Source organism: Sinohyriopsis cumingii, chromosome 16 (assembly GCF_028554795.1).
Source record: "Sinohyriopsis cumingii isolate HCF-2022 chromosome 16, ASM2855479v2, whole genome shotgun sequence".
Lineage (NCBI taxonomy): Eukaryota > Metazoa > Mollusca > Bivalvia > Unionida > Unionidae > Sinohyriopsis > Sinohyriopsis cumingii.
The window spans coordinates 42,062,818-42,082,862 of record NC_142976.1 but is presented as its reverse complement, the minus strand read 5'-3'; the positions used below and the strand labels follow the sequence as shown (position 1 = coordinate 42,082,862).

The window sequence follows — 20,045 nt, the reverse complement described above, 5'->3', positions numbered from 1 at the left end:
AATTATCTTATAAAGAAAAACCCTCATGCTGGTCCACGAAAATGTGTTGGTTGTAACAACGGCGTTAGAGGATTATATCAGATTTGCAAAAATTGCGGCGGAGATCGATACAGAAGTTTGATGATATATTACAAAAAAAGAAAGAACATAAAACCAAAAATAGAAAAACCACCATCAGAACTTGAATATTACTTGAAACATAAAACAAATAAAGATGAAACAGATGAAGATGAAAAGAAAAATATTCATCAAACTTAAAATTTCTTTACAACATGGATAGCAGCAGAGAGGGCTCGTCTACAATTCTGTTTGGGACAAACAATAATCGTAGACGCGGTATTGACCTCTATGAGGGGTCACTATTTTTTTGGGTCCAAACATAAGGGTGACCACTCCCCTAAGTGGTCTGTTCACCCTCTCTGCTGCTCACATACATGAAATTAAATTCCTTACTTTCTTTTAATCACCATTCCATCACAGGCATGGAATATCTCAATTTACACATCTACATGCATAGAGAAGACAATATTTGTAGCATTGATGTTGATAATCATTCTGAAAGGCGTCTTGCAATTTGGAATGTGCAGGCTGGTTAGACAATTCCATATACTTCTGATAAGTTTACGACTAAGGAATAATAAAACTGCCTGATATAAGCAAGCTGTATCCTTAATCAAGCACTTCTTGGACCAAACGTCGTACACCTGAATTATTCCACGTCGCTACTAGTCCTAAGACCATGTTCGCTTTAAAGCGTATGATGTCTGCTACTCATGACGAGTGTGTGTGTGTGTGTTGGGTTTCTAACATAACTTTAAACTTAACAATTTTAGTTATATCGCTACGATGTCTGCAGTGTGTGATGTCTAGCACTGGGGCATCATGCCTCAGACATGTAGCATCATGTCCCACCCAGTCACATTATTCAGACACTAAGCCGAATAGTTTTAACACTATCCTCTTAATGCTGAGCGCCAAGCGAAACAGCTGCTAGTACCATTTTAAAAAACAATTTTAAGTCTTTGGTATGACTCGATCGGGGTTCAAACCCGACCTCCCGGAGAGAGAGAGAGAGAGAGAGAGAGAGCGTTGTAATCTCAACATTCATTCGGTAGCAAATTAAAAGATCCCCACGATACCATTACACAAGAAGTGACTTGCCTTATCTATTGTCTAACAATTGCGGAACAAATGGAGAATACATTGTTGTGCATTAAAACTATTTTATCCCATTTGTGACAGCAGTAAATAGTTATCTATTACCACATTATTAAACGTCAAAGCATATCGAGGTCTAGCTACGATGTTGTAGCTTCAACTTGATTTGTTGTGGTTGAGGTACGAGTAAGGGTCCTAATAATACTAATCGAGGTCTACCTCACATCCCAAACGTGTGCGTCTAAATTTGACCGTCTTTCAACGCTATTTTCGGCATTATAACTATAACTCAATCTTAATTTCACGAATTTTGACATTTTTAATCGGACAAGAAAAATTCCAAGTCAAGTTTATGAAAATTTATAAAACAGTGCCATGGAGAAAAACAAGACCGGAGCACATTGTTGTTATTGAAAGTGTCGTGCGTGCCATTTGTTTGTACGTGTCTGGTAAACCAATTTGCTATTATGGGTTACCTTTCTTCCAAATAGTGAGAAAGACAGTCCAAGTACTCTTTTACTTAGGAAGTTGAAAACAACCCAATACACCGGTAACAAAAAAATGTATCTGGAGTGTAATGATGTAATGCTGAGAGAGAGAGAGAGAGAGAGAGAGAGAATACCGTAGATTAATCCCTTGAGGGTTACTCGAGACTTGAATCCCGGGAGAAGCGTCTGAAATGCTTTATAATACAATATTGTCTGTTTATCTTCCGGTAGTATAATGGTCTTTGCTTTAAGGTCATCTTGTACATGAAAAAGGGATTCGTGAGACTGTCTTGTCACTGATGTCAATACAGACACAAAGAACACCAGCCCAAACTGACGAACATCCATAATATCGTTGTTCTTATGCTGAACTGGTCACTCACTGTTTACGTCTACTTAACAATGGATGACATACATCAAGACATGTACAGTCCTGACTGACAAGCCCTGTATTGATGCCTGTTTATATGGCTATGCAGGTATAAAATATCGCGTAGGCAGCTAAAATAACACCCCAGTGATGATAATATACACTGGGCTCCAACTAGGTCATTTCTCGAGAAACGACACGGAACAACTGGAATGTTACGCTCTTTTGTAGTATGTATGTGTGTGTATATATATATATATATATATATATATATATATATATATATATATATATATATATATGTGTGTGTGTGTGTGTGTGTGCACTTTTAAATTATTTAAGTATAATAATAAAGCTTTACAAAATAAATTCTTAATACTTGCTATCTAATTATGTCGTATTTGTTTTAAAAAATTATTTTTCATTGATCCATTTAATCTGATTTTTTCTTCTTTTTTTATGGCATTTTTATTAATGTTTGTACTTTAAATATATGTTTAAAAATTAATATATTTAACAAAGCAACTATATTTTAATTTTTATTTGTTTATTTATGATTTTTTATTTATTTAGTTATATTTAACCATTAATATTAATTAGTTTTTGTTTCTATTTGTAACAAGTGATTCCAAGTATGTAACTAGAAGAGACTGAATTGAAACGTTTTCTGTAAGAAGGTACCGGTAGCACAGAACTATTTATAAAATAATTAGTCACTGAGGGAAACTCTTATATTTCACAGTAATAAAGGTTACACCTCTTTGGTGACGTCTGAAATAAATGTTCAGACTTTAGTCTTAAGAGAATAGTTTGAAGGCAGAAAAGATCTAAAGCGACCATTACTATATACCCATATAATAAAGTTCTGCAGATATAAATTCTAGTTTAAATTGTTCCATGATGTCTTCAATAAAGATATTTAATGTAAAATATATCTGGAATGTATTAATATAAAATATATCTGGAATGTATTAATATAAAATATATCTGGAATGTATTAATATAAAATATATCTGGTATGTATTTAATATAAAATATATCTGGAATATATTTAATATAAAATATATCTGGTATGTATTTAATATATAATATATCTGAAATGTATTTAATATAAAATACATCTGGAATGTATTTAAGGTCTAAAGGTAAAATATATCTGGAATGTATTTACGGTCTAAAGGTATTATCTGGAATGTATTTAATATAAAATATATCTGGGATGTATTTAAATATATAATATATCTGAAATGTATTTAATATTAAATATATCTGGAATGTATTTAAGGTCTAAAGGTATTATCTGGAATGCATTTAATATAAAATATATCTGGAATGTATTTAATATAAAATATATCTGGAATGTATTTAAGGTTTAAAAAGATTGTTATTATATGCCATAGAGCTATAATGATACAGTTGTAAAGATTATTCCAAGTTGTTGCGTGATGTCTGCATGCCATTTGTAAAAATTTATTCATTTAAAGAATATTTAAATTTAGGAAAGACCTTTAATAGAGTTGTTGCAGAGAAAGAATACATGGAAGATAGTTAAGGTCTAAAGGGGTTGAATAGCACCACTGAATTATATTTCACTGTTATGGAGGTTATTCCAAGTTGTTGCATAATGCTTTTTTGCAATTGTTGGGAATTTAGTCACAAAAAGACCATTTTAAGGATAGGAAAGATCTTGAGGGGAGTTGCTGTATGAATTGAATATTTGTAAAGATATTAAAGGTCCAAAGTGATTTTTAAAATTTTTCACATCTATGTGGCTTATTCTAACCATTAATACGTAAGTTGTAATATTATTAATATTCTATGTTGTTGCATAATTTATACGTGCGATGTTTGGAAATTTAATCATTGAAAAGACTATTTTATTGGGACAAATGGTCTTCAGGGGTTTGTTGCTGAAATTGAATATTTAAAATGTATTAAGGAATTGTTATTATTGCCTCAAAGAGTAATATTTCACTGTTATATGATTTATTACATACTTCAAAGAGTTATATTTCACTGTTACAGGATTTATTTCAAGTTGTTGCATGATACTCGCATGCCATTCTTTGGTTCTTGTTCTTGTTGTAGAGTTTAACACCATTTTTCAGCACATGATAGGCTATACATGGCGGCCAGTATTAATGGTGGAGGAAGAACCCGGGAAAACCCCAGAAAGAACCACCAACCCACAAGAAGCCACTGGCAAGCTTTCTCACATACCCACATTGGCTGAATCCGAGACTCAAACCCGCGCAGACAGAGGTGAGATGACAGTGATCCCTAACTGAGAGTGCTTTAGACCACTCAGCCACTCGGGGCCCTGCCATTGTTTGGAATTTAGTCCTGAAAAGACTATTTCAAAGGTAGGAAAGGTATTGATTTGGAGTTGCTGCATAAAATTAATCTTTTGAAGAAATTAAAAATCTAAAGGGCCTGTTACTATTGCAACACAGAGTTATATTTCATTGTTATAGGGGTAAGTTGTTTCATGATGCTTGCATGTCTTGGGGGGGAGGGATTCAGTCCTAAAGGGACTGTTTTCAGGCTAGAAAAGGTCTTGTGGGGAGTTGTTGCATAAAATGAATATCATGGTAATAGAAAGTATGGCATTGCTACAAAGGGTTACATCTGATGGATGTCTAATAGGTATCTTATACTGGATATAAAGTATTATCATCTGGTATGAATGATAAAACAAGAAATAGGTCATAAGTTCAAGAATTTTATTCATGTTCTTATTTACAGTTTTATAAATATCAAACAAACAACAAATACATATTAAGAATTATTTCTGTGGATGATGACTTCAGCCTCAATATGGTGGATGCCTCCCAGTCTATTACTACATGTATCAGTACATTGAAGTATTACTACATGTATCAGTACCTTGAAGTATTACTACATGTATCAGTACATTGAAGTATTACTACATGTATCAGTACATTGAAGTATTACTACATGTATCAGTACCTTGAAGTATTACTACATGTATCAGTACCTTGAAGTATTACTACATGTATCAGTACCTTGAAGTATTACTACATGTATCAGTACATTGAAGTATTACTACATGTATCAGAACCTTGAAGTATTACTACATGTATCAGTACCTTGAAGTATTACTACATGTATCAGTACCTTGAAGTATTACTACATGTATCAGTACATTGAAGTATTACTACATGTATCAGTACCTTGAAGTATTACTACATGTATCAGTACCTTGAAGTATTACTACATGTATCAGTACCTTGAAGTATTACTACATGTATCAGTACCTTGAAGTATTACTACATGTATCAGTACCTTGAAGTATTACTACATGTATCAGTACCTTGAAGTATTACTACATGTATCAGTACATTGAAGTATTACTACATGTATCAGTACCTTGAAGTATTACTACATGTATCAGCACCTTGAAGTATTACTACATGTATCAGTACCTTGAAGTATTACTACATGTATCAGTACCTTGAAGTATTACTACATGTATCAGTACATTGAAGTATTACTACATGTATCAGTACCTTGAAGTATTACTACATGTATCAGTACATTGAAGTATTACTACATGTATCAGTACCTTGAAGTATTACTACATGTATCAGTACCTTGAAGTATTACTACATGTATCAGTACATTGAAGTATTACTACATGTATCAGTACCTTGAAGTATTACTACATGTATCAGCACCTTGAAGTATTACTACATGTATCAGTACCTTGAAGTATTACTACATGTATCAGTACCTTGAAGTATTACTACATGTATCAGTACATTGAAGTATTACTACATGTATCAGTACCTTGAAGTATTACTACATGTATCAGTACCTTGAAGTATTACTACATGTATCAGTACCTTGAAGTATTACTACATGTATCAGTACCTTGAAGTATTACTACATGTATCAGCACCTTGAAGTAGATGAACTTGTGAATGTGATCTAAGGTGTTCAATTACTTAATTCCAAATATATCACTTCACATACCAAGATGTACAGTGAGCGATTTCTCTCTTCTTCCTCTACCCCCATCCACATTCAATATAAAGATTTATTGTATTGTCTTATCCCTATGGAGCCGTGTAATTTAGCATGTCTTGTTCATACCAAAGAACTCCACACAAAATTTTCTTTAAGCTGGACATGCACTGATCATTGGAGAATTATGTTATTGTAGCAACAATGTACTAAAAGCATTTCACCAGTGGGGGTGTATTTGTTTTACAAATGCTTCTAGTCATCTAATGTTATTGTTTGCAGTTGTATACTAGATTTTTTTAGCCCCCCTCTTCCAAACATTATGTACAGTTTTATCAGATGGTTAGAGCATGGCCTGATCTAAATCTGGTCTTGATGGGGCTCTGGGCAGGGTTTATTTAATCTGGTCTTGTTGGGGCTCTATGCAGGCTTTATTTAGTTTTATTGGTTTTAGGACAGCTTTAAACACAGTATCATTATATCAGATCAAGGAAAAGGCAGTTAAGTGCCTTTCCCAAGGACATATTGGGGCAGATGACCAGGGATTATGAGTCCAATTTTTTACTGAGCTACATTGGCTTCTGGTTTACATTAACAGAAAACACAAGATTTTTTTTGTTGATTTGTTGTTTTTTTAAATTTTTTGGAAAATATAAAGGAATTTGTTATATTTTTTTAACAATATGGACAGATTAGATATTATATAATTACTTTATAATTTCTGCAGACCTAATAACATAAATAAGCACTTAAAATACCCAGAATTATTTTTAAGTCCTGCAATCCAGTGGAAAATTGGAAGCAAATTAGCACTGTCACATAACAATTTGGAAAAATGAGGCAAAATCAGATTTCATTTCTTCTGTCTCATCAAACTATCAACGGAGGTGATAGATTATGTCACTGTAATGGTATTGGTTAAGACATTAAAATGTAAAATAGATCTCTCTCCCCCACGCTCTTGAAATTAAAACCATGTCACAGTATTCTGAAACATGAATATCCTGTAGTCTCTATCTGAAGTGATAAAGAAAATTCTTGATATCTGAAATTTCTTTTTGAAAGTTTTTGAATTTTATATTTTGCATTAATGCAATAAATATGGAATTAGGTGAAATTACTCTTCTGTTATCGATTGAGGCTCTAATAAACAGTAACAAAAGAAAGAGTAAGAACAACAAGCTTTGAAAAATTTAACAAATAATTTATTTCCCTGGAAAAAAACTGTAAAAATGAAGTAAAAACCAACCTAACTGTTTTAAAAATCAATACCAAACATGATCCAAGAATAATCCATGAATTAAATTTTAGAACTCCTAGTAATGAAATGTTCTAATGAATTTAAGTTTGAGTCCTAATGAAAAATCCAAAATGGAAGGCGAAGACGTATACTAAAGTCAGTATAGAGCTGATGTGTACAGTCCTTTGTGAACTACAGAAAACAATATTCCGCTGTTTGAATTCAGAATAAAATTTAAATAAATGTCTTTGCCCAAGAATTTTGTATGAGCACTGAAATATTTCCAGGAAAAAGAATTAATCTTTCAGAATCCAAATAATTTGAATAAAATTAACATTTAACTGCAAACTGTCACAACAGACACTTTCCAGTGTAAAGTAACAGCCCAACTCAGAAAAATCTCTATAAACAAAGGTTATACAGTAACTTGAGATGCAAAACAGATTCCTGGATGAGGGTCACGTGATCACATTCTAGAATGAATGTATCTACAAGCCTAATGGCACATAGTCCAGTACAGCCTCAATTTCACCATTATCATTTTCACATTAAAAATGTGTTAAGAAAAAGAAGTTGTTTACTTAACCCTCAATCAAGACCAGAAACTAGGTCAAAAATAGAAACAGTGTTTCTATTATTAGGCATCCATGAAAAGAGTCATGTCAAACTTAAGTTTCTGGAAAATATCAAATTCCTAGTAAACAAAATTACATTACATTGACATGTAATGAAAAGTAAAAATAAAATGTAAAATTTACAAACAATTAAATTAATTCAAATATAAATTAAATCAAATATGCATAACATTACCAAAAAAATTTACTTTGTGTAAAAACACATATACACACATGATGAAACTTTACAATGGTAGCAGTTTTTATATTCCCAATCATGCAAATATGTGATTTAAATAATATAATAATAACATTGGTCAACGTCATCGGCAATGATCAGAATGTGTTTTTTTGTAAGCATGTATCTCGCACATTAACTCGGAGAAAGGTGGGATACCGCATTCCGCATAACTATTGTTTAAATTTAAAAACGTTTTTTGGGGGGTGGGGTGGGGACACAGATTTTTGTCAAGACAAATGCTATAGCATGGTTAGGTGATTAACGTTCAGATTACTTAATTATCTTGTAAATTATGTACATTTATTATTTAGTGCTAAAAGCATATTTTGGGGTAAATGTGAAGAAAAAAACTTAATTGCAACAAACAGGATCATACTCCAAGGAAATAACATCTTTCTGTCGTATTTATTTCAGGGTGGTACAGAATAGAGTGGCTCATTGGATAGCAAGTTGCAGTCGCAACCAAAGTTTGCAGGTTCAGATCCAGGGCCAGGGTCAGCTACCATCATGTGTCCCTGGGCAAAAACACTTTACTCGAGCTGCCTCAGCAGAAAGTAACCTACAGATAGATGTAACTTTGCCATAAAAGCCAAACTAAAAAACAAAGTACAACGTGGTAGCGCCCTCGATGCAAGGGAGCTAACTGCTAAAAATTAATTTAAAGTTGCGGTAGTTAGCTCCCCTATCTAATGATCTGCATTAGGCTGTAAAAATATGCATTTAATTCTTTTACTAGTTTATTTTGACGACCAAAATAAAAGTGTTATTTATATTTTTTGAAGCACAACAACCTCATGTGGAGAAATGATTGTTCGAGGGTTATTTGAATGGTCCGAATAACATTTTTGTTTATTTTGAATCAGTCAATAAGCTTAACGCCGATCAATAATAGACAAGTAATATAAACTTTCAAATGCAGCACGCCGAACACGTGCAGGTATATGCATGTGACATACCATAGATAAATTAGTGTCCTAAAACTACAGGAGAATGAGAACAATTCTGCTACTGAACAAAGACCATATAGTTTAGTTCGATAGCTCTTAGGGTACTCTGCGACTGATATCAAGGCCAACTTGCATTCAATTTACGGACTTAATTCTATGTCCTCTGCAACTTTGAGCTGGTTTCATCGTTTTAAAGATGGTCACTAATGCACGGAAGATGACTCACATTCTGGAATACCACTGTCTGCAATTTGTGAGTGGGAAGTGGCTGCAGTGAATGGGATGGGTGGGTAATTAATGAAGATGTTCGATACACAGTGGTAAATATTTATATTATCAAGGACATTCGTTCGTCAGCTGTTCTGAGTGTACTGAATTATCATTTCGAAAGTTTATTTAAGACTGGTCCCACATTTGGTCATGACTGATCAAATACAGATTCGGGTTTAAATCGCCAAACAGCAAGTAACCAAATAAGAAAATAGTTATTTGAGACGTTTCAATGAAATTGTCACGGATGATGAAAGCTGGATTTACTATTCTGATCCCGACTCAGGAGAAAAAAGTTTGGACCGGAGAAACGGGCAGTAAAAACAAATGGCTGGACTTAATAGAACTAAGATAGTTTTATGTGCATTATTTTTCGATATCAAAAGGCCCTGTCATCCAGGTACCTGTACCTGACTGTTGTTGTCAATGAACCTTTTTACGCCTCTAAACTGTTGCGAAAAATTGTGGAACACTACCGAATCACCTGAAGGTGCACAACTTCCAAACTTTGCCGCATCCCCGTAATGGTTTAGCTTCACAGGATAATCAAACTGAGAACGTATTTTGAATTGCATGGGGATTATCTTGAGAGGATGCTCTGACGTTTATATTCACAACATATTGAATACCCCTCGCTTTAATAAATAGAACATGTAAACACAGACAATGCGATCCAGTGAAGAAGCAATTGACAGTTTCCTACGAAAGAGAGTGGCTTTTGTATCTGTATAGACAATTGTTGATTAAATTTAGACCACTACCAATACAAGTAAACTGCATTATAAAACTGCTGAATACTGATCAAACTGCATGACCATTGAAAACAATTCAAAATTAGGAGGTTTTTTTTGAAGGCACATATGTCGTACATTTAGTCTGTAATAAAGAAAAATACGGGCAAAATGATTACTTGTCTAGTTCGCGTTTTTTAATACTTTAATTTCTATTTACATTTTTTTACAGTAAAATATTTGTAAGCTTCAGTTTCGTCTTTAGCATTCTTTCCCACTTTTAATCTTCAACAGTCTATGCTGGGCGTAACTTGATGATGCAAAATGATATTTTTATTTTATTTTTATAAAATCATTTGAAATGAATAACTTTTTTAAAAAAACGTAAAAATTCTTTATCTTTGATTAAAATATATTCTCTATTGAAAGATTGAAAAATTAGTGCCTCGTGTATCTGGAGAAAAGAATTCATTAAAAAAAATGATAAGTACCGACTTTGACAAATTTTGCGTGCTACAGATAGCAAATACCAACTTTTGCTATGCAAATATGTGTTGAATGTATTCGAAGCATGAGCATGATTCAAATATTCGTTTAATGCATTCGATTAAGATTTGAATATTCGTCGACATTAATACAATAACAAATCCATCCTCTTTTCTATATCCACATGGGTATTTATTGACACGCCCACTCCCAGCCAAACTGCATTGAAAAAAGACTGTGAGCTAAGTCATCTAAGTGCAATTAAATGACATTGTACGAGTCCTAAATACTTTTTTGATATTTCAAACGAAAAATCAAATTGATATAGGTGTTTATCTTCCCTATAGAATTATTTACGTCCCTTGTGCTGAAGATGGATGATTATGGGCTGAAATTGGACTACCTATACATTTAAGTGCGGGAACGATCTAAAAATGTATATGGTAAGTGGTCGGTTTGCAATGAAAATCGCAAGGACGCGTGACCAATTTAATTTAATTACATTTGGATGTGCTGATTGGATGTCTCCGGGATTTCTCATACTAGTATGTGACTGACACATTAGATAGGATTGACTTTTTGAGTGACTATGAACTGACCAAATCGGACATCACGAATTTTGCTAAGCCATAGGAAACTCATGTTCAGGCTTTGTAATTAATTGTTTTAGCTGAAAACAAAACATGGGTAATTAATTCGTCTTATACGTTAGATTACACTGCAGTATCTGTGAAATGGCCTTGAGGCTCCTGTATGGCATTTAATGTAACCCCTACAACGGACAGGTGTCTGGGAACTAGCTCCCTACTTGGAACAAGTTTGAGAGTAGACCATTTGGTTTCATGGACAAAGAGTGATTCCCAACAAAATGTTAAGTCATCTCAGATATAGCTTATGAAGGAAAAAAGCGAATCAATCCCTGTATACAATGAAATATATGCTGACAACGGTTCTGTATTAATGCACAAGACAGTAGAAAGGTTTATTATAACAACAAACATTAGATCGCTACAACCTAAATTATAATGTTTCAAACTAATGCCAACTGGCCCATGTACCTCTGCGTTACTGACTTTAAAAAAAAACAAAAGGAAAAGGATACTGTCCAATTTAAACATAATGAAAATTTCATAGGTAGCTGTGAAATAACTTCAAAACTTGAATTTAAAGGACCAAAAGTTACGGAACAATATAGAAGATAAGTAAAGATATCATTTGGAATGCAACAGTATGACCCGGTAAAAAAAGAATTTTAAGATAGAAGTGAAATAACACATGACTCAATAATGATGAGAACGTATAAGTACTATAAAATGCGGTTAAATATTGCAAGAAAGAAGATAATACCATAAATAACCCCTGAATTGCATTTTATTTTCATCAATATCCTTATGAGGATACGCGATTGAATAAACCTACATTAATTTTGATTCTTACGAATTTTTATACTTGCATATTAGCCAGAGATAACATTATTTTCAGTACGTATTAATTAATGTCCAAATTTACAATAAGATAAGCAGGAACGTGACCCGACTTTACCTACTGAAAACAAACATGCAATCTAGATTTAAATAAGTACACATGGTGTAGTGAAACGATATTCGTCATGTAAATTGTGATAATTTAATGGCTGTGATCGTTCCTTCCTCGATGTCAGAAAGGTTTGCAAAACTTGACTTACATATTACAGATTTTCTTCTCCAATCAAATATTGCACAGATCGCACATGACATGGGATCTCTAAACACGAATTACTTAAAATATAGAAACCTTTTTGATCGTATCAAACACAAGCAGCCAATGCTACCACAATCCAACATTGCATGATAACATAAAATACAAAGTATTGAGATTATTCATAAAAGGAGAATACTTTGAGAGGAGATGACCATAAAACGGATGATATTATACAGTTACTAAGCGCAATACTTTATTTAACTGTGATGTGATGTAAGACATTGGGCGGCATATTTCACCGCTCAGTAAAACCATGCGCGGAGGGAAATAACATTTCTTAACTCTTTTATAACTTCCGACAAAAAGCTAAAAATATCCCCATGTGAATACAGTACGTTTTTATTGTAGAGACAAAATCACTATAAGGACATTGCATTACTGTTTAGATCATGTGACCTGTTCAGCCAATTAGAATTCATAAGAATTAATATTGAAGTAATAATTATGCTTATGTTCCCATTGTAATTTTACGTTTATTATCCAGTATGTATACAACTATGAAGAGTCTTATGTTCCCGCTGTCTTAATAACTTTTTCTTCAGTTCTTTATAAGAACTTCATTATAAATTTCATGAAATACGTTTACAAGGAAACATTTGTATATATTCTACTGATATAATTTTCTTTGTTCGAAGTATTACCACGATACAGCCAGTGAGATATTCAGTCGGGTTAGTGAATGCAAACATAAAAGGGCAATATCAGATGCTGTTGCCAAACTTCTATTATTAAAAAGAGGCACATTGATTTCAGCAAAAGTGTCATTAGGGAATGTTCAGAATCTTCTGAGAATAATGTAAATGGCAATTCTACTTAAGCTTCTGGTGAAAGTAGTGAATCAGTTCTTCAGCTACCGATAGAAGATGGAATCAAACTGAAAAGGAATCCAGGCAGACATTGCAGTTTAAGAAATCAACAACTTGAGGATGCCAACAAGTCGAGGCTTGTTGAAGCTTCAGAAAATGAAAAATTTGATATTAGGGGATTGTACAACCTTAAGTTTAATGAAAAGAATACGGAAAAAGTAGACATGCCAAATTATAAGTTTCAGAACTAGTCTTTAACTTAACTGAGGGACACATAAATAGCAATATTAAAAGTCTTTCAAGAGAGAGTGGGTTTCTATCCTATCTGTTGAAACTTTGAATGAATTATCTTTTCAGAGACATGGCATACCAACTAGATGTTTCTAAAGTAACTGCTCAGAAGTTTCCACAACAACCTCGATCAGTGGCGCACTAAGGGTAAATGGTGTCCTTGGCGACGGTATGGCTCAAAGGAGTTTTGGCGCCTCAAGACCAATTGCGCTTGGGGTTTTGGCGTCACTATGCCACTAGCGCTCAGAGCAACCATCCCGTCCGACCCCTCCTCCCACGTTAGTACGCTACTGCCTTCGATGTACTTCATACAAGGCTGAACCCTTCAGTACTGTGACCAACACAAGAAAAAATGGAGAAAATTAATGCCTATTTTCGAAAGGAATTTCTGGAGAAGGTAGTTGTTGTACTCGATTGTTTTTAACATTTTACGAAAAGGCATAGTAGTGCTCTGAACAAGATCTACACATACTCCAATTATAAGCATAACCAGAAAGTCAAGTATCGGATAGGGATAGACACTCAAGGTGTAGTTTTATCTCCGACTGTTGGAGTGGCAGAAAACCTGAGAATCACAGAAAAATCTGGGCTTCTTGATGTTCTGCTGCCCGGAGATGTTGTTCTGGTTGATAGAGTGTTCAAAATAGAAAAGCAGTGAATTTCTTTCAAGCTCAATTTGCTATTTCCAACATCACCTGTGGAAAATCACAACTGAATCCACTTGAAGCTGAGAATACGAGAAAAATCACATCAGTCAGAATTCATGTAGAACGAGCTATTGGTCTTCATTTGAGAAAGTTTAGACTATTTGTCGGCATTTTCCCCCTTGAATTCATCAAGCTGAGAAGTGGAGAAAATATAAACAAGTAGAAACATTGAACGACTTTGAAAGTTCATGAAATGAAATTATTTGGTCATCATTTGAGTTACACAGGCAACTTTTAATGCATAATGTCATATTTAAAAAAGCATTTCAAGAATATTCAGTTTGATATTCAACACCAACACCTGGGGGGTGCGTGGCCTGGGCCTGACGTCCCGCTTGCCAAAGGAAAGTGAAGCGTCTCTCATAGCCTCTCCTTCCCAGGTGTAGTGATCGCCGCAGGACCACTGTCTCGCTCTGTGGGGCAGGAGGTTACTTGCATATGGCCTCTCCTACACTATTGTGTCCACAGCAGCACCTTCACGCGGTGCCCCCTGTTTTAACAGAGCCTGCTGTGTGGCGCGACCGAGTACCCGGCGGTATAACTGGGTGGGCAGACTGGGCTCATTAGCCTTGGCAGGCAACCAGTCTAAGAGAAGGGAAACTCTGACCCCAAACCCGGGCAGATGAAGCTCGTTAGCCTTGTCAGGCAGTTCATCTAGGAGAAGGAAACTCTGATTCAAAACCAACCAAGTCCCATCCATTGGATTATGGCTCCACTGCCTTGTGGATATCTTCGGGAGAAGGAAAGGCTACGGGAGTAAACCCAGACAGAAAATCAGGAGTGGAGCCCCTAAGGCGGCTGGGGGTCGACTACGACCTCCTTCCGGCAGCTCCTGCATCCAAACTGGTGCCAAATGTCATGCTCAGCATTCCTTTGGACCCCACCAGCAAGGACGAGAGGGGGATCCTGACGTCTGGGCAGCCCAGGATCTCCATATTCCACGCCCAGGCTTGCGCCCTGGAGAGGACACTCCAGTCTCGCTACTGAGTGAGGAAACAACACGGAAGCTGACAGTTTACGGGTTATAAGTCCCACCCGATTGGCGTAGGGAAGGGGCGCCACGGGTCAGCTTTGACGGTGGGAGGGATCATCGTGTCCCACTGGCCAACTATCGCCCGCCTCAAGCCGGGCAGCCCCCGGTCAATAAGGTGTTGACCCGCCATCGTCTGCCTGCTCCAGTGGGTGTCTGGAGCTCAGTGTGTTGTTCAGCATGACAAGCAGACGGTAATTCCATACCAGACAAAAGAAACAAGAAACCAATAAAGAAGACTCCAGCTCTTCGATTTGCAAGCTGGAATGTGCGCACCATGTGTACAGGCATCTCCGACGACCTCAGAGAAGTGGACGACACCAGAAAGACGGCCATCATCGATAGAGAACTCACCAGACTAAATATCAGCATAGCTGCCCTCCAGGAAACCAGGCTCGCCTCTAGTGGCTCCCTCAGAGAGGAAAACTACACCTTCTTCTGGAAGGGTCGAGAACCTGAGGAGCCCCGTCAGCACGGAGTGGGCTTTGCCATCAAAAACAATCTCCTGGCCTCGGTTGAACCTCCAACAGGGGGCACTGAGCGTCTCTTGTCCATCCGCCTCACCACTACTTCAGGTCCTGTCAACATCATCAGTGTCTACGCCCCAACCCTCACGTCATCAGAAGACGTGAAGGATCAGTTCTATGGGCAGCTGGACGAACAGATCAAAGGATGCCCCAAAAATGAACCACTATTCCTCCTCGGCGACTTTAATGCCAGAGTAGGTGCGGGCCATGAGTCCTGGCCTACCTGCCTCGGATATCATGGCACTGGAAAGACCAACGAAAACGGTCAGAGACTGCTGGAGCTATGCACCTACCATGGCCTGTGCATCACAAACACCTTCTTCAAGTGTAAGCCACAACACAAAGTGTCATGGAAACACCCCAGATCTCATCACTGGCACCAACTCGACTTGGTCATCACCAGCGGCTATGCACTTAACAGCGTCCTCTCCACCAGAACCTACCACAGTGCAGACTGTGACTCCGACCATGCCCTTGTGAGCAGCAGAGTGCGACTACAGCCACACGTGCTACACCGCACAAAACCAAAAGGATGTCCTCGCATAAACACTGCACAGATGTCAGTCCCTGCCAAGGTGGAGGAGTATGTGTCTGCCCTGAACAAGGCTCTCCAGGACCTGCCTGAGTATGACGCTACAGCCAAGTGGAACGCCATGAAGGGTGCCATCTACAGTACAGCTATGTCAACGTTTGGCAAGAAGGAACGACCCAGCCAGGACTGGTTCAATGCACACCTATCAAGGATGGAACCACAAATCGAGGAGAAACGAAAAGCCTTCATAGCTTACAAAAAATGCCCTAATGAACGGACGCTTGCTGCTCTCAGAAGTGCCCGAAGTAACACCCAACGCATTGCTAGACAGTGTGCGAACGAGTACTGGCAACAACTGTGTGAAGGGATCCAGCGCAGTGCCGAGTCCGGACACATCCAAGGCATATACAGTGGCATCAAGAAGGCTCTAGGCCCTACAGTGAAAGGGGTCGCTCCCCTGAAATCCCTGACGGGAGAGAAGATCACAGACCGTGGGCAACAGATGGCCAGATGGGTGGAGCACTACTCAGAACTATACTCCAGAGAAACGTCAGTCACTGATGCAGCCCTCAGCAGCATAAAGAATCTGCCCACCATGGAAGAGCTCGACAAAGTGCCAACCTTAGAGGAGCTCAGCAAAGCAATCGACTGCCTTCCAAACGACAAAGCACCAGGTAGTGACAGCATCCCGCCCGAAGCTATCAAACGTGGAAAACCAGCATTGATTAAACCACTGCACGAGCTACTTTGCCGCTGCTGGGAGGAAGGAGTAGTCCCCCAAGACATGCGTGATGCCACAATTGTGACCCTTTACAAAAACAAGGGCGACCGCAGTGACTGTAATAATTACAGAGGGATCTCGCTCTTGAGTATTGTTGGTAAAGTGTACGCCCGCATCATACTCAACAGGCTGCAGTTGCTGGCAGACCGTGTGTACCCGGAATCACAGTGCGGCTTCAGAGCAGGCAGGTCGACGACAGACATGATCTTCTCCCTACGACAACTCCAAGAGAAGAGCAGAGAGCAAGGTCAACCACTCTACATGATGTTCATCGACCTCACCAAGGCCTTTGACTTGGTCAGCAGGAAAGGCCTTTTTGAACTTCTGAGTAAGATCGGTTGCCCCCCAAAACTCCTCAGCATGATAATCTCTTTCCATGCAGATATGAAGGGAACAGTCCTGTATGATGGATCATCCTCAACTTCCTTCCCAATTAACAGTGGTGTGAAGCAGGGCTGCGTGCTGGCACCAACACTTTTTGGGATCTTCTTCTCCCTGCTCCTGTCCTACGCCTTCGACACGTCCACGGATGGCATATATCTACACACCAGGTCTGATGGGAGCCTGTTCAACCTGGCACGACTGCGCTCAAAGACCAAAGTGAGAGCTGTGCTCATCAGGAAGATGCTTTTTGCAGATGACGCAGCTCTTGTGGCCCACACCGAGGAAGCCCTCCAGAGACTGGGAGACCGTTTTGCTGTTACCTGCACACACTTTGGTCTCACAATCAGCTTGGAAAAAACAAATGTCAGCGTGCAAGATACCACCATTGCCCCTTCAATCAAAATCAACGGTGTCACCCTGGAAGCAGTCAACAACTTTACCTACCTAGGGTCAACCATCAGCAACACTCTCTCGATTGATATGGAGCTGGACAGAAGGCTTGGAAAGGCAAACACCATCATGGCTCGATTAACAAAGAGGGTTTGGGAAAACAACGCGCTAACAGAGCACACCAAGGTCCGAGTCTACCAGGCCTGCGTTCTCAGCACCCTTCTATATGGAAGTGAGACGTGGAGTACCTACATGAGGCAAGAACGCCGGCTCAACTCCTTCCATATACGGTGCCTAAAACGCATCCTGAAAATCAGCTGGCAAGACCGTGTTCCACACAGCAAGATCCTGCAGCGTGCAAGTACCCCCAGCATGTACTCCCTGCTAATTAAACGCCGCCTTCGATGGCTGGGTCACGTCCGACGCATGGAGGATGGAAGGCTGCCAAAGGACATCTTATATGGACAGCTGGCCACTGGCATGAGAAGAGTTGGACGCCCCTCACTCCGTTTCAAAGATGTGTGCAAGAGGGACATGAAGGCATGCAACATTTCACCTGATGGCTGGGAAGAGCTGGCTGAGGACCGAGGCACCTGGAGACTGATGGTAAACAATGACATATCAGTCGCTGATGCGAGGAGAGGCCAGTTGGTGGCAGAGAAACGTAAGAGAAAGAAGAACGCAACAGCAACCACAGTAATGCAGACTTCCCAGTATGTCTGCACCAACTGCAGTAGGGACTGTCACTCACGTATAGGCCTGCACAGCCACAGCAGACGTTGCCAACAGAGACAGGCAACACCCCAAGGGCGCTATTCGCATGGTCTTTCGAGACCGAGTCGCCAATGATGATGATGATGATGATGATTCAACACCAAACCATGCTCCATAACGAAGTTTTCAGCAAGGACACAGAAAGATTGAAACACATTTGTGTGATATGCTGAGTGAAAATGTGATGCGGTTATCCGTCCCACTATATTATTGTACCAAAACTCACTATATACTTGATTCCTTGTTTCATGCTCCACAAATACAGTCTGTTCTTTTGTTTAAAAAAATGTCAACAGCTTTGCACTTGTCTAGTATTTGTTAATATTTTGATTCTCTGTCACTAGTTGACTGTTATACAATGCCCAAAATCCACTGGCCATTGTACTGAAAAAGATTTTGTTTAAAAGCTGTCTGAAAATCTGTGGCAGCACTTGGTGTCATTTTGTTAAGTTCCTCAAAAAACAATATTTCTTCAAGTCTGGTCAATGAAGGAATGTTTTTGTCTTTCTTTTCATAACAAGCCTGAACTACACAATCTGTTTCACTCTAGGACATCTTTCATTTCTTCACTACTGATTCGAGTGCATCTTTCCAAGTCTTTTATATGGTGTATTGAAATTTGCAATGGTTGGAAGCATACGGTAAGTAAGCTGGTACATCTGTCACTGTTGCATTTTTCTTTATTCTTGCTGATGTTTTCAAAGCTAACAATAAAGTGGCAACATGACTGCAGCAGTCTCCAAGTTCTTTATTCATAAAAATTCACAACATATTTTTTGCTCAGATAATACTTTAAGTTTGTTTATGGAAAGCACATGAAGTGAACCACATTAAATTTTAAAACTAAACTCACGAGTCATACCATTCATCAGAACCAGACATTGGTGTTTAAATGATGAACCTTGTATCTCCAACATTTATATATATATATATATATATATATATATATATATATATATATATATATATATCTATATATATATATATATATATATATATATATGAATTGTACCTGGGTATATGGCAGGGTTTATATATATAAAATTATATTATTATATATATATAGATACATATATATATATATATATATATATATATATATATATATATATATATATATACATATATACATATACACCAAACAGAACAGAAAGTGCTATCCCTGGATTCTATAGAAGAATGCTTGATAATAGTAGGCCACCATATACCAGGTAAAATTCATATGGTCTGTAATGAAGGTGACTCTTAAGGCAGGTTCAACAATATTTTAGGTCACATTTACAGCATGTACAATATGTCTGACAATGCATGCAGTAGCATATCATTGTATGACACATGCCCTAGGAGTCATATCATTGTATGACATGCCCTGGGAGTCATATCATTGTATGCCTCATGCCCTAGGAGTCATATCATTGTATGACACATGCCCTAGGAGTCATATCATTGTATAACACATGCCCTAGGAGTCATAACATTGTATGCCTCATGCCCTAGGAGTCATATCATTGTATGACACATGCCCTAGGAGTCATATCATTGTATGACACA

At 37.5% G+C, this 20,045-nt stretch overlaps 1 protein-coding gene and 1 long non-coding RNA gene across 2 annotated transcripts in view; one reads left to right on the top strand and one right to left on the bottom strand.

Annotated features, from left to right (window-relative positions):
* LOC149780300 (bactericidal permeability-increasing protein-like) overlaps positions 1-2,176 on the bottom strand; it is a 61,400-nt gene extending 59,224 nt beyond the window's left edge. The window contains exon 1 of the mRNA XM_089937131.1: positions 1,781-2,176. Within this exon, the coding sequence (XP_089793257.1) occupies positions 1,781-1,994 (214 nt within the window). The 5' untranslated portion in view covers positions 1,995-2,176. The remainder of the gene's footprint in view (positions 1-1,780) is intronic.
* The window catches only part of LOC149780299 (uncharacterized), a 36,362-nt gene extending 26,064 nt beyond the window's left edge, over positions 1-10,298 (top strand). Inside the window, exon 2 of the long non-coding RNA XR_016415050.1 lies at positions 8,513-10,298. This is a non-coding gene — a long non-coding RNA (uncharacterized LOC149780299). The remainder of the gene's footprint in view (positions 1-8,512) is intronic.
* The last annotated feature ends 9,747 nt before the right edge of the window (positions 10,299-20,045 follow it).